At 32.9% G+C, this 15,254-nt stretch overlaps 3 protein-coding genes across 4 annotated transcripts; 1 reads left to right on the top strand and 2 right to left on the bottom strand.

Moving 5' to 3' along the window:
• The first annotated feature begins 720 nt into the window (after positions 1 to 720).
• Positions 721 to 2,985, top strand: LOC110673663 (uncharacterized). 2 transcript variants are annotated; one of them, XM_058150186.1, is made up of 4 exons: positions 721 to 1,381; positions 1,476 to 1,661; positions 2,287 to 2,612; positions 2,697 to 2,984. In XM_058150186.1, the coding sequence occupies exons 1-3, from the start codon at positions 890 to 892 to the stop codon at positions 2,569 to 2,571; spliced, it is 963 nt and encodes a 320-aa protein (XP_058006169.1). In that variant the 5' UTR covers positions 721 to 889; the 3' UTR covers positions 2,572 to 2,612; positions 2,697 to 2,984. The 2 variants fall into 2 exon arrangements, with proteins under 2 accessions (XP_058006169.1, XP_058006168.1); XM_058150185.1 differs by having other exon boundaries at positions 2,287 to 2,985.
• A 2,633-nt stretch (positions 2,986 to 5,618) lies between these two features.
• Positions 5,619 to 7,165, bottom strand: LOC110673682 (mitogen-activated protein kinase kinase kinase 20-like). Its single transcript, XM_021836841.2, has one exon. It carries the CDS (start codon positions 6,976 to 6,978, stop codon positions 5,926 to 5,928), a length of 1,053 nt encoding a protein of 350 aa, XP_021692533.2. The 5' UTR covers positions 6,979 to 7,165; the 3' UTR covers positions 5,619 to 5,925.
• Positions 7,166 to 13,524: 6,359 nt separating this feature from the next.
• On the bottom strand, positions 13,525 to 14,335 carry LOC110673646 (protein RALF-like 34). Its single transcript, XM_021836780.2, has one exon. It carries the CDS (start codon positions 14,174 to 14,176, stop codon positions 13,766 to 13,768), a length of 411 nt encoding a protein of 136 aa, XP_021692472.2. The 5' UTR covers positions 14,177 to 14,335; the 3' UTR covers positions 13,525 to 13,765.
• Positions 14,336 to 15,254: the final 919 nt, after the last annotated feature.

Raw genomic sequence — 15,254 nt, 5'->3', positions numbered from 1 at the left:
TCATTAGTATCATAGACTCGTGGATTCTAAGATTCATGAGTGCCAAGGGTCAACTCAATTTTAGGTAGTCTGCCATGTGACGAGAAGGGTCCTCAAGGACGCATCCACTGCCCACAAATTGATTCTCCAGTTAGATCTTGCCTATTTCTTCTTTTTTTTTTTTTTTTTTTTGTGTCAAATGAGTTGGATCCTGGAAATCTTGAGATGAATTTTCTTTTTCTGTCATCATCTTTGATTTCACAAATTAATTGATATTCAAACATGAAATTTCATCTAACTTCAGCATCACTAAATTAAAATTTATTGATTAATTATAACTTTTCTTTGATGAATGTGTTTCTAAGACTTCAATAGGTTGTATATTTAGATAAGTGTATTAGAAAAACTTTCTAGATATTTTTATATCAATAATTATAATGTATATAATCACAGTTCACATGGTTAACTAAGTCCACATAAAATATTCCAGAGACCTTACTCTAACACATGGTAGGGTAGCAGCCAGCAGGTGAACTTGGGCCAATGCCCGCACAGATGGCCCAAAAATATTGCCTTGTACTTTTCCGGCTTGCAAATGGTTTGGAACCTAAAAGAATGATGAAAGTTGACAATAAAAAGCATCATCAAATAGGCAAATCCCAGATAATTACTGCCAAGCCCACCTTCTCCTATTAATTACCTTCAAAATCAACGCTTCGATATCATTAAACAAATCCATAGCAACGTGCTCCTCCATGACGTACGTTCTAGAGATCCTAAACAAAAGAAAAGAAAAAAATCAAACACACTACTCTTCTCCCTCTTCACTTGCTCATCTCCTCTGCAAAAATCTGTAATACCCATCAGTTCCAATCAACAGCATTTTCTTAATTTATCAAACTAATTAGCAATGTCAGCTCAGCTATCGAAGACAGACTCAGAGGTAAGCAGCCTAACTCAGTCATCTCCTACAAGATCATCCCCGCCTGGCCTCCCTGTATACTACGTGCAGAGCCCATCAAGGGACTCTCATGATGGCGAGAAAACCACAAACTCCTTCCACTCCACTCCAGTTCTTAGCCCCGTGGGGTCGCCTCCTCACTCCCACTCCAACTCTTCCTTAGGGCCTCATTCCCGGGAGTCCTCCTCTACTCGCTTCTCTGGTTCCCTCAAGCCCCACCGCAAGACTGATGGATCCAACCAAAAAGTCAGCCGGAAGCCATTGAAGGAGTTTGACGCCATTGAAGAAGAGGGTCTTCTGGATGGAGATATTTCCCCACATGGCTTGCCTCGTCGTTGCTATTTTGTTGCTTTCATTGTAGGCTTCTTTATACTTTTCTCTGTGTTTTCGTTGATTCTTTGGGGTGCAAGTCGGCCTCAGAAACCTACAATCACCATGAAGGTAATTAACTACACCAAGCATGCAAGAATGAAAATATTGCACAATTAAGAGGTTGACCATTGCAATGGGATGTTGATTGTTTGTTTCGTTGTAGAGTATAGTGTTTGATCAATTTGCAGTACAAGCTGGTTCGGATTTCTCAGGAGTAGCCACAGAAATGGTGTCAATGAACTGCTCCGTGAAGCTCACATTTCGCAACACTGCTACGTTCTTTGGGGTTCATGTAACATCAACACCTTTGGATCTAACCTACTCTCAACTCACTGTGGCTACTGGAACCGTAAGCATTTCTCTAATTTTCGCTCTATCATTAATCTGCATTATTTTTTTTATGATTATTGGGTTAAAAAAATCGTTTATAAGGACAAAAAATTTAATTAAATTTTCATGATTTCTATTTTTTTTAAAATGAAAAAAAAAATTAATAGAAACGAATGGAATTCTTTCATTTTAAACGTAAAAATTAATATAAAAGAAATCAATTAAATTAAATTCTCATAAAATTTTAGATTTCTTTCTATTTTCTTTAAATGATTTTTTTAATTAAAAAGAATTCATTTTTTTTATCTATTATGTTTAAATATAAAAATAGATTAAAAAAATTAATTGACTGAAATTTTTATAAAATTTTAATTTTCAAACAAGGATAATAAAAAATACAAAACTAATATATTCATATATATTGATATGTGTAATTCGTTGCTCGAAATAACTCTAATAATCTTCAAAATCACGAGGTCTCAAGTTCTTCAAGTTCAAATCTTGATTAAAGCTAGAGTCCACTGAATAAAAAAATAATGTGAGGTGAATTTTGATTCTATATTTACATATCATGCTAATTTAGTATTATTTTTATCAGAAATTATATGTGGAAGTTTTAATTTATTGGATAATGGGTTTTGCAGATAAGAAAGTTCTATCAATCAAGAAAGAGTCAAAGATCATTAACAGTAATGTTAAAGGGGAGCAATATCCCATTGTATGGAGGAGGAGCTAACTTGGGCAGCTTGAATGGTGCACCAACTCAACCAGTGCCATTGACACTTAATTTTAAGGTTCGATCAAGAGCTTATGTTTTAGGGAAGCTAGTGAAGCCCAAGTTCTACAAGAAGGTGGAATGCTTGGTGGTCATGGACCCAAAAGAAATGAATGTGGCAATTTCGCTCAAGAACAAGTGCAATTACGAGTAAAACTTCATGCATGAATTAGAAAGGAAACCAAAAGGAGCTAGGTATATATACATTATTAATAATAATGTTATTTAATATTTTATCTTTTGGCAATATGTATAATCAATTATTAGTTATAATCACAGGAGACAGAAGATCTTGTGGGGAAGAAGGAAGCCTCCTGAGAAACCATAACTGGGTTATGGTCAGGAGTTGTTGCCTGGACCCATAAAAATCACCCTATCTACAATGAGGATTCGTCGGTGGCTTTATATATACATATATATATGTGTGTAATCTTGAAATTTTTCTTGCAAGACTGATACTTGAATTATTATATTAATCCTCTCGACTTGCTCCTAATATTTTAATTATTAAGGTGTTTGGTGAAAACCTGATATTAATTACCAACATGTTGTTCTCTCATTTTGTAACCTGAGGATAATAACATATCTAATTAAATTCTATCATGATTGTTAATTTTTGAATGGTGAGTGTGAGATTTTTCTGTATTAATTAGTATTTTTAGTGAAATTATTGTATGAATTAAATTAAATTAGGGGAGAAGAATATACATTTCCTGGTTAGGAATGAGCATTGGTTGTTTTAATTCGATTCAATTTAAAAAATTAATAAATAAATTAAAGTTTTTAATAAATCAAATCGTATCAAATTAAGCTAATTATATCAAATTTATTTAAAACAATTTGATTCAATTTAATTTAATTTAATTTAATTGATTTAGGTTTTATTTTACATTAATTTTTTATTTATGTTGGACTCATTTCAAATTAAATCTCAGTCATATACTTAATTTTTAATTCTAATTTGAGATTTAATAATAATAAATTAAAAATTTTATTCAAATTAGTTTATTTTTATCTATTTTCCCAAAAAATAAATCAAACTTAATAAATAAAATATGTAAGAATACAAAATTAAATCCAATTACTAAAAATATAAAATTGTCGATTTAATCAATTTTTTTATTTAAATCAAATTCTACTCACTTCTATTCATGATTGCATCTTTTAAACTTGTAGATCTCCAAACAATTATTAATCATCTAATAACTATGAGCCACAAAACAACAAATATGCAAGTACGAGTACAAATGAATCAAGGGAAGCTAGGCCGAGCTTTAAAGAGCTCAATATTAGTTTATCAAAAATTGTTCAAGCTCGAGTCAAGCACGATTTAAATATCAATAAATTCAAGTTTGACTCATTCTAAACAAGCCAATACAAACAGTTCGACTCATTTGCAACCTCAATGAGATTTAGATTAAGTAATAAAGTTCCAAATTATTCAATATTGATTAGGTTCAAAATGACAAATTTAAAACTAACTAATTTTAGTTAAACAATCCATTTGTCAACCTATTAGCGAGCCTACTTGTAAACTTTAGTGAGCCAAATATCAATAAGCTCCGATTCATCTTGTTTATTAAATGAACATAATAATTAGGTTCAGGTTAAACTCGACTCATTTAGAAAACGACTAAACTAAATCACATTTTTATTTACTTGAGTATTAAATGGAATTTTTTTTTTCTCAAATAAATGATATGAATGAGAAAAGCGTGCTAACCAACTCTAAGCAAAGAGACAATCCAACTAACAAAATGAAAGGTGTAAAAAATTTCAACGTGCGTTAAGGCTACATTTATAGTATTGTGTTATAAACCTTTTTGGCAACACCTACATCGATTCGAGAAATTTTTACTTAAATTTAATTTATTATAAATTTAAGATATAAATATATGTAATTTATATATTTAATAGATAAATTTTACCATATATTTTATATATTAAATTTATAATAGATTCGATAAAAAAAAATATCATTGACTCACGTTCTTCTTGAAGTAACAGTAACAGTGACATTTTATATGCATCACATGACAAATTGCTTGTCTCTTTCCTTAATATTTATATACAATTCATGTCCATACGTTTTTATACCCTTTTCTTAACCTAATTTTAATATATCTTTTTTGCGTAACTTCCTTTTTTCTATTGAATCATAATTATGGCGTGATTCATATTTTTTTTTATTTAATAAAAAATTAATGAATCATATTTAAAAAAAAATAATGAATCGAGTAATAATTAGTAAAATTATGATATGAGATATCCTTCTTTTTATTATGAATATAATAAAATATTCTACTTTCTTCAACTATAAACTTTATATATTACGGGATAAATACTCAATTATTGAACTACTAGTTCAATAATAATTAATTTCAATTTATATTAGTAAAATAATTTGGTATTAATTTTTATTTTTAGATTTATTTGTTATTATTTTTATTTTATATATGCTATAGAACTATTATAATATATCATCACACAAAAAATTTGACTAAAATTCTACAAAATTATAGCAAAAATGATTTTTTTTAATATAAAATCAAATTTCAATGATTTTATTTATATAAAATAAAAATTACAAACCAATCAATCAGAAATAATTTAATTAGTTTTTTTTTTTAATTCGAAAGCACAAGAATCTAAGTTTAAATATTTTTTTTTATCTATCAATTTTAAAGTTATTCATTTTTATTGTGATTCACGATATAATTAATAAATTATTATCTTACTTAATAAATATTGAATAAAAAAATCGTTAATTACAATTTAACCCAAGTTTCGGTGGGCCAAAAAATTTACTTGCAATAGCCAAACCTTTCAAGGACCTATCAACAAATTACTACCCCACAAGTCCTGAAGAATGGTAGATGAAGGAGAAATGCGAAGGGATCCAGCGAATATTTTCCAGGATGCTTTCCTGATTTTCAGATCCCTTGAAGAACATAATTTCAAAAAAAACAAAAAAAAAGAGATAAAAATTCCTACTTGGAATAAGAAAACATTGCTTCAGGTACACCCTCAATCGTTCCAAGAAAAGGCTTCCTCCGGGTTATAGTAAAAAGCAGGACAGGGACTTTTTGCAGGGTTTAATAAATACCTTAATTTAGTCATAAACCCATGAGATGAAATCCACCATAACCATACACTCTGTTCTAAGCCTGATAGGCTTCGGAAAGTTTGATAAATTAACAAATTCTTTTCTTGGAAAAGTAATTGAATCTGGATTTCAATCAAATGGGGCTTATAAAATTGTTCTGTACACTTCGGCCACTCAGAGCCACCAATCAGGACTATTGAATCGCCTAAACTCAGACTGCTATATACAGTTCCTCTGACTGTTTCCTACTCATTTACAATCACCAAAAATTATCACCCATTACTAAAAAGATTAATGGAATCTCATTGTGACCAAAAAATGAATTTAAAAAAATATATATATCTTCTAAATTGCTTGCTGGTTTTGAATTCAATTCTGTGCTCTTTCTCCAGCTCTGCCTTCTCACCTTACAGTGACCCAACTCTCAGACAAGGACCAATTGCAACTCTGATTACTCACCAGCTGCCGGAGTCTCTCTGCTGGTGAAGGTGAATATGACAAAGAGGACCAATCAAATCTTGACTCCACTTCCTTATTAGACCATAATTCGGATTTTGGCGATGAAGATGGAACGGAAACCCACTCTGGGAACTCAAAAGGACATCTTGGTGATGATGATGGTGGAGATAATTGTTCCTTCAATGTAACAGTGCTTTCATTAGCAACAAAAGGATGATCCAATAGCATATCAGCAGTCCATCTCGTTCTAGGATCCTTAACGAAGCACTTGGATAGAAAATCCTTCCCTTCTTTAGACAATTCTTGAGGGATTTCTGGCAATTCATCGCTTACACCAATTCGAATCAACAAGGCTGCTACGTTGGTTTCTGGTTTGCAATTCCATGCCGGTTTTCCAGTCACCATCTCAACCAACGCACACCCAAGAGCCCAAATATCACACGGTGAATCGTACACGTTTTCGTTGACTGATTCCGGCGACAGGTATAGAGGAGTTCCTCGAAATTCCATTCTCCCTTGCTCCCCACTCAGCTTTTGCCCTGTTTTCTTGGCCAATCCAAAGTCTGCAATCTTCGCTTCCCCATTCTCAAACAACAAAATATTCTGAAGCTTTATGTCGCAGTGAGCAAACCCTTTAGCGTGAATATAACGAAGACCCTTTAGTATCGATCTCGTGTAGCGTCTGGCATCCGATTCCGGCAAGAAACCACCGGACTTCTTTACCCAATGATATAAACTACCACGAGGGGCATACTCCAACAGCAAGTTATACAACCTCTGCCCGTTTTCAATACTCTGATCGCCGCCAAAACACTTGATGATATTCTCGCAATTCCCTAGTTGAGTCAAGACATCCTTCTCATTCTCAAGCAAAGAAGAGTCAAAAAGATCACAAGATTTCACAGCCATTAAAGGAGCAGAAACTTTCGTGGGAATTGCCAAATTAACAGTAGAAAAGCTACCACAACCAATGAAATCCCCGCGAAACCAATCCATGGGAACAAGAATCACAAGCCAAAAAGATTAGAATAGAAAGGAATATCTATCAGATGATCAAAAGACAGCTTAGAAACAGAGGAGTTGAGAGTTCTTCTTCTTGTTGTTGGGCTTGGGTTTGTTTCTTCGAAGGAAAGAAAGAGAGGACAGAGTTCACAAGGAACGAGTGGCGGAGGCGAGTTTTATACAGAGAGAAGGCTGGGTTGCTGAGGGGAAAGTGTCTTTGAATATTAATTGTCGGCCTAATTAATGCACGTGATATGCAAGGATATTCGGACGTGGAAAATATTTATTTATTTTTTATTAATTAATTAAAAGGGATGTGGTAGATCCTCCCGATTCGGTGGATTCTTCAACTGATTTTTTACCCTACACAAGCACGCGGATTGGATTTACACGCGCTTAACAATAATAATATGTTAATTAGTAGTTGAATTGGATTACTTGTTTTCCAAATTAGGATAGAATTTTGTTATTTATTTTTCATAAAATAATGGGAATTTTATTTATTTAAATATGATTTTATTTTTTAGGATAGTTATCCATGATAAGATCAAGATCAAGATCATCAACTTTATTCATATATTTCAATTAAAACATATTATGTAGAATTTTATTTTTACTTTTGCTCATATAATTCCATTGGTCAGCAGCCTAGTCAGTTAGCTAAATATCACTTTGCTCGATTCGTCTTCCCCGGCTTACTAGCACATTCAGTGCTGAAAGATAGGATTTGACATTTTAATAAAATTATGATAATTTTATTAAAACCCTTTATTTCATATAAGTATTATATTGTAACACCCTAGATAAATTCCACATCGGCAAAACACGGGAGAGATGCTGGGTTTATAAGTTGGTGGTTCGTAACCCCTAGTGACGCGTTTTAAAACCGTGAGGCTTGCCCGCAGCGCATAATATCACTAGTGGCGCCATTACATTTGTGGTATAGAGCGCTCGCTGCGCAACCTTGAACGATGGTGGGGCAAATCTCAGCGAGGACGCTGAGTCCCATAAGGGGGGTGGATTGTAACACCCTAGGCAAATCCCACATCGACAAAACACGGGAGAAATGCTGGGTTTATAAGTTGGTGGTTCGTAACCCCTAGTGACGCGTTTTAAAACCGTGAGGGCTTCGGTCCAGAGCGGACATTAATTTTTTAATTAAATAATTGAACAACTTTAATAAAGGTGTTTGTTTAATTGTTTAATTGAAGAATGTGGAAAACAAGTAAAATGATGAATTTAATCAAAACTAATCCCTCTACCCCAACAAAAAGCAATTGTTTAATTAAATAGTTAACTAATAAATCCCAAAACGTGCAATTGTGGACATCCCTCTCTCTCTCTCTCTCTTTCTCTTCTAAAGATGGTAAGCATCTTTTATTTGTAACTTGAAGGAAAAGTCATTTAATTTAACTCTTCTTGCCAAACTCAAAGAATCCTAACTTCCCTAAGTGCGTTGTCTCTTGTATTAAAGCATATGCCCAAATCTGCAGCTGTCTTTGGACGCAAACCCTCCTCAAGACATACGTGTCTAATTGTCAACTTTGCGATGCCACTTCCATTTCACACACACTTTCAATTAATTTATTTTACTTTTCTACCTAATTCACATACTCAGCCAATTATTAAGAGTAGAATACAGTATACATTCAATATACTGTAAAATAATATATTTTATATTTATATAAAAATAATAATATTATTAAAATAAAAAAATAAATTTTATTTAGTTCATAATTAATAGATTCAATTATAGGCTATCGCTGGTCTGAAGCCACTTCTTCCCACTAAATCACAACGCGGGCTCACAGTGATTTGGCAAGAACAGCTCACAAAATCTTAGCACAGACTTTTTTTAAGAAACCTTATGTATTGGGAAAGAAATTTCTACTCACGTGCGATTCCTCCACAGTTGTTCACAGCGCAGTGGCAAAAGGATAACCACGCCATGGAAATTTCCATTTTTCTACTTTTTATTTCTTTTATTTATTTACTTCATTATTAAGATTACATTATTGATGAGTCGAGAGAGGATGCTTCCAATTACACTGCCTGTGACGATGATGAGCCATTTATTGACTCAGATTTCCACGTTTCCAGTGGGTCCTTCATTTGGGATACTTCCTATCCTTCACCGCGTGCCTCCCTTGGCAATATAACACGTATTAAAAAAATAAGATGAATTAGATTTTGAAAGACAATTTCCACTCCAATAATTAAAAAAAAAATGAAAAAACATAGCTAAACTATGGCTAAGACGTTAGCTACTCTAAGAATAAAAGGAAAAAAAAATTTAAATAACATGAGAAAAAAAAATAGAGCTGCTTAAAAATTAAAAAAAAAAGTAACTTTTTTATATAATATATAAAATTATTTTTATATTTTTATTAATAATTTATTAGCGATAAGATCAATTTAAGACATTATTTAAATGTGAATGTTTAATAAATGATTACACAAATTTTAAAATTTAATTATAAAAATTAATAAATTTTATATTTTTTTAATAATTAATTTTAATTTAAAATTTTTGATATAATTTTTACTTAATGATATGATAATTAACGTATAATTTTAATTAAATATATTAATAATTTTTTACACTTTATTTGGGAAATCTTTTAGGGGAGAAAAAAAATAAAGAGTGAAAAATAAAGAATATTTTTCTTTTGTTATTTTCTTTTCTCTTGTTTGGATATAAAGAGAGGAAAATAAAGAGAGGAAAGAAAAGTATGATAAATTTACAATTTTATCTAATGTATTTAAAAAAAAAAACTTTAGAAAAAGATAATTTTGTAATTTCAATTTATAATTCTACACTTTTGTTATTTTCTCTCTAAATTGGAGAGAAAATAACAAGGGGAAAATAAGAGTTATTTTCTCTCCTCTCTTTATTTTCCCTTCATTTCCAAATAAGGGAAAGGGTCAATCTCAATTTATTTTCCCTTATTTATTTTCTTTCCTCTCCCTTTTTCTTCTATCTAAACATGGCCTTAATTATGAAGTTAATTTGAGAAATTAATTAAATGTGAAGATTTAATTAATAACTATATAAATTTTAAAATTTAATTATAAAAATTATCAAATTTTAAAATTTTTTAATAATTAACCTCTTTATTTATGAGTGAGAATATTACATTAGGTGTATACGAGGGATAGTGATTAACAAATTATTTTTTACATATTTATGAAATCTCATTTATTAAAAAAAATAACTTTTTTAATTAAATATCAAAAAATAGAGAAAATATTTTTCATATTTTAAAGAAAAGTAAGGAAACCAATTGATTACGTAATGGTTTCCTGATTGGATACATGTACTTGTACTGTGGTTACAGTCCAATTTCCAAAATTGAAATCGACCGATTCGAATTAGTAATTTGGAACTAAAATTGAATGATTTAATTTAATCTTTTTTTTAATTTAATTAGAGCAAAACCAGGCTATGGACAGGTGTACTTACGTGGGTGACTGTAGCGGCTTTCATGGGTCACGTGCCTTTTATTTGGAATTTATAATTTATAGGATGCGTTTAAATAGTTGACATGACAGCTTTGAACACATTTTTTTCGTCACAAGTTCACAACAGTATTGACTAATAATATTTACACACGTTGTCAACATTTTCTAGCTTGGCGTCTCTTATTTAATGACGTTTGTTTTTTCCTAACATCATGGAGATATTTTTCTTAATAAATTAACAGATTAATTTAAAAATTTTTAATTTTTTTTATAACAATTTTTATAAAATTAAATTAAAATTAAATAAATTTTATAAAAAATGAAAATTTAATAATTTTTAATTAATCATAAAATTATGTAACTGTGTGTGATGTTAGCTCAAGACACTTGTTCTCGTAAAAATGGCTTAATAGGTTTTGAAAGGGTAATCAGAATCGCCGAGGTGAGGTGTACATAGTTTTGTCGGTTAATGGATGAGGCCAGGAGAGCTCCAGATTCATAGCACCACGGATGAAACTGACGGTGCGACCGCGTTTTAGTCAAATTAGGTCCAAAAAAAAAAAAAAGAGCAGCCAGCAGCAGCCGCTCACTCATCACTAAAATCATGCAAATTTCAATGCACCAAACACGGTCCCTGGCTTTATAACTGTCCATTTCAAAATCTGCAGCCTTGTTTTGGTGCAATGTTTGTGGGTTTCCCCCTGATGGCCTCTATTGATTTTCTATTCTCCTCCTCTGACTTGCTCTCCCCCCCATCTTTGATTTGACCTTCCCCCAATCCTCCTACTGATTTTTCTTCCCTTCGTTTGCCCAGATTAGCACAATCAACACAATGGAAGTTAAGCTCTAATATTATATAAAGAAAATAAATTAAATTAAATTCAATTCAATTTTAAAAAGTTAATTTAAGGGGTTGCTTAATTTTTTATATTTATGTGAAATAAAAATTAATAATATATATTAATAAAAATTTACATGGAGTGAGCCCGGGATAAGAATCCCATTCTCTGCCTTTTGGCTGTTGGGTGGTGGCTGGATTACAAATTATTGGTGGGTTTTGCACATCGGAGCAGACTGTCAGGATGGGTCCTCAGATTCACACAGCTGGATTTGAACCACCAATCATGGAATATGGAATGGAACTTATCTTTACCTAAAGATTTTATTATTATAATTACTTTTTTAATCTTAATCATTTTGATTTTGACTAAATTAGGGATTAGGATTGAATTGGAAAGGTAAGAAGGAAGAAAGAACCATTCAAACTAGTGAAACAACAACAGCACACAAATTTGTTACGTTTAAAAGAGGTTGACACTAGAGAAGATTCAAAGGACATGGTCTCTAGTGAGGTTCCAGGAAGCAGGGGTGAGTAGCTGGATAACATTTGGAGTTGATATTTTATTAGCATGTGGCATTGTTTAGCATTTGTTGGACCAATTGATAAAAGTGTGGGTGTTTACGTGACCATTTCAACCACTTGTGTTCTTCTATTTGCTTTGTCTTTTCATTTTTTGGATAGAAACCAATATTTGTACCATTCTTGACCTTCATCTTATCTTTGGCGTCAACATATTTGGATTTTAAATTCATATATCTGCCTTGGCTTCTCCTGTGGACTTGGGGCCTATTTGATTTAGAGGCTGTAGTCAACTGGCCGAGTAGCCTGCCTCAGCCTCATGTCTATCCATTTTGCTGAAAAGAAGGCATATTGGCTTACATCCTTTCATTTGGTTGAGACTTGCCTGTTACGAATTTATATACATATTATATTTTATTCATATTTGGGTAAGATATGTAGATTGTTTGTTCAAATCCAGCTCTATCACTAATTTCACTTAATTTTTAACCTTCACCCATTTTAAAAGATTATAAACATAACTGAGAAAAAAAAAGAAAACCCTTAAAATTGGGTTGGATTAAATTGTGATTTGGCCTGTGGGTATTTTGCATTGTACCACATTGATTTGCGATTAAGTATTTGAACTATATATATGTCTTAAGCAAACTTTCTATTCTTAATCTATTCTTTGAGTGAAGTTAGGCTTGATCTATTTTCTCTAGAAAGTATCAGATTCACGCTCCAGATATTCATGCTTAGACGTGTGAGAGGGGTGTGTTGTCTCACATTGATTTTGGATGAGGTATTTGACCTATATATATAACTTAGATAAATCTCTTTTTTTTGAGATAGAGTTAAACTTGATTTATTTTCTCTACATTTTGCAGCCAAAAAATCATTAATTTAGTATGGTCGGTATTGCAACTGGCAAACCGATGGGTCCATTAGGGAGGGGCCAATGCAATAAGACCTTTTGGATCATCGGAGCCCATGTCCTGAAATATTAACACGGAGCAAAAGTAATCTAGCCTCGCAAGCAATGAGCAATAGTGGACCAATTAATTCTAGATGCAGGCCTAACCCAATACCCAAGTAAAGGGTGTGTAAGTGGGCTGGACTATATCACCCAAAATAATTTCTTCTCTCCAATTATTACTACACCAATTTTCTTTTTGAGAAGAAAAGGAACTCAAAGACATTAATCTAATCTAATTTTTTTTTTAAGAATCAATTTTAATTTAAGTTTGGCATTATTAGATGGAATCAAATTTGGTTATAGAAAACAAAGTTTATAGATTTATATGGGATTAACTTCTGAATTTTTCAAAGGTGGAATTGTGTACTATATCTAATTATCTACACTACTCAATCTGCGAGCACAGCAACTGAGTTGGGCCATGTGTTACCAATTTTCTAATGATCTCTCTCCATCTCTTCATCACAAGATCTATCTAAATTGAATTTTCTGTGAAAAAATTTGAAACAAAAATAGCAAATACATGGCATTGGATCCCCTTTTTAATATACTCAACCACCACACTTATGGAGCTGCGTTAGTTGCTGAAGGGTGGTTGGCCAACTTCATGAGAATTTATAAAACTTTAACCAACGCTCTCATATATTGAAAGTTCTGAGTAAATTGTTAATCCTAATAGGTCTCACATGAATCTCACCGTAACACACACTCCCTCTCCCGCCAAGTGCCAAGAGCTAGAGATGTGAAGAAAGCATAATAATGAATTAAAAATGGCGTATGAATTATCAAGAACCAGCTTTAAATTACAGAACAAACAATAATTATACTACAATCACATTGTTCATCCTTCATCAATCCATACATGAAAATAGCATTACAAATCCTCATTAAAAACCCATGAACCAATTATGTTCTTGAACAAATCCACTCACAAACACATACCAACCCCACTAATAACCAAGACTGACACATGCAATCAACAGAGTATAAAAAGTGCAGACTCATCTCCTGCAACGAGTAATCCTGGAACATCCTCTAGTGTAGGGGTTAACAGGGGTTCTAGCCTTAAAACAATTGTGGGTGTAGTATGATCTCCCAGAACGTGGAGGGCAAGGAATCCTATTAGCTGCTAGAGCTCCATATGAGATATAGTAACGTACTCTTCTCCAAAACAAAGATCTGCGCTCACCCATCTTCTCATCACCATCCTCCTCACCATCTAAATCTATAAACCCATCACCAAACTCACCTTTCTCCTCCAAATTACTGTACATGGACATCGCCATTGGCCATTCTAGAGCGTCCACCGTTATCTTCAAGCCTGTTTCTTCGACTTGGGCATGGGTAATTGAACTGAGAGCGAGAAAGATGATGAAGAAGAAGAGATATAGAGCAGGAGCTGGAGCTGCCATGGAGAACACAGGAGTGGGAGGTAAACGAAGCAAGAGAGAAGCTTAAGTTTAGAGAGGGGAAGAGGAAGAGTAGGGACAACATGTCACATTGAGATAGCGTGAGAGAAGTGAGCAGTGATTGGATTACAGCTGTGCTTCATCAATGCATCAATTAACGCGTGTTCTAGGCATCTCTGCTTACAGTACGAGCTTTGTTAGGGCAGGGGAGGGAGCAATGATTCCGTGCTATCGGTCTCAATGGATTAAGTTTTAGGACTGCCTTTGGGATGGCTTCTCCGTAGTTGTATTGCAAAGTTAGGAGATCTGAATGGCTCTTGTGTGAGGTGAACGGTGGAGATGTCGTAATATTGTGCAGTGGTGACGAAAAAGACAGAGGCACATTCGGCGGATTGTATAAAAAGCCGCGGCTGGTCGGACATGCTTGGTCCCATCTGACGCTGTCTAGTTAATATTATTTCATTTTTAAATCTCGTGATTGATTCCAATCCTTGAAAAATGAAATATTTCAATCAATCTTAAAAATGGGAACGTTCATTTTCTTTGTAATTAAGCAAATGAATCTCCAAAAGTGCAGTCTTCTCTTACTGTCTGGATTTTTGAAGATGGGTTGACAGTTCAAACCCAATGTAGCGAGGGGCTTCCATAGAGTTGGCCCAAAGCAAAGAGGTAGATGGGGCAAATTCAGAGGCGTTGTCGGAGTTGGTCCTTAAAAGGCTGGTTGGGAATGGGGTTTGAACATTAAATGGGGCTGCTTCGATCTGTTCCATGTCGCTCAGAATGTAAAGTCAATAGACTAGCTACTTGTACTCTTATGGTCTGCCAAGCCCAGTCCTTGTAGCTAAAAGTCTAAAACCTTCACTCAACTAACTCTATCAATAGATTTGGCTTTAAAATCTTTGTGTTAGTTGAGTGAAGGCGTTAGGCTTTCAAATAGACTATAAGATTGCCTCAAAATTTTCCAGGAAATTGGTATTTCAACCAAATTAATCCTGTCTGATTTGAACCATAAACTTTTTTTAATTAAAAATGATTTCAATCTTTGAATCCATTCACCCCAAATATAACCATAATTGAAAAT

Source organism: Hevea brasiliensis, chromosome 7, assembly GCF_030052815.1.
Source record: "Hevea brasiliensis isolate MT/VB/25A 57/8 chromosome 7, ASM3005281v1, whole genome shotgun sequence".
In the NCBI taxonomy this organism is placed as follows: domain Eukaryota; kingdom Viridiplantae; phylum Streptophyta; class Magnoliopsida; order Malpighiales; family Euphorbiaceae; genus Hevea; species Hevea brasiliensis.
Note: the sequence above shows the minus strand (reverse complement) of the source record. Positions and strands in the feature narration are given on the sequence as shown.

Coding starts and splice junctions, on each gene's coding strand:
- LOC110673646 (XM_021836780.2), bottom strand. CDS start 14,176: ATGGCAGCTCCAGCTCCTGCTCTATATCTCTTCTTCTTCATCATCTTT.
- LOC110673682 (XM_021836841.2), bottom strand. CDS start 6,978: ATGGATTGGTTTCGCGGGGATTTCATTGGTTGTGGTAGCTTTTCTACT.
- LOC110673663 (XM_058150185.1), top strand. CDS start 890: ATGTCAGCTCAGCTATCGAAGACAGACTCAGAGGTAAGCAGCCTAACT. Junction 1,382..1,475: donor AACCTACAATCACCATGAAG/GTAATTAACTAC, acceptor GTTTCGTTGTAG/AGTATAGTGTTTGATCAATT. Junction 1,662..2,286: donor TCACTGTGGCTACTGGAACC/GTAAGCATTTCT, acceptor TGGGTTTTGCAG/ATAAGAAAGTTCTATCAATC.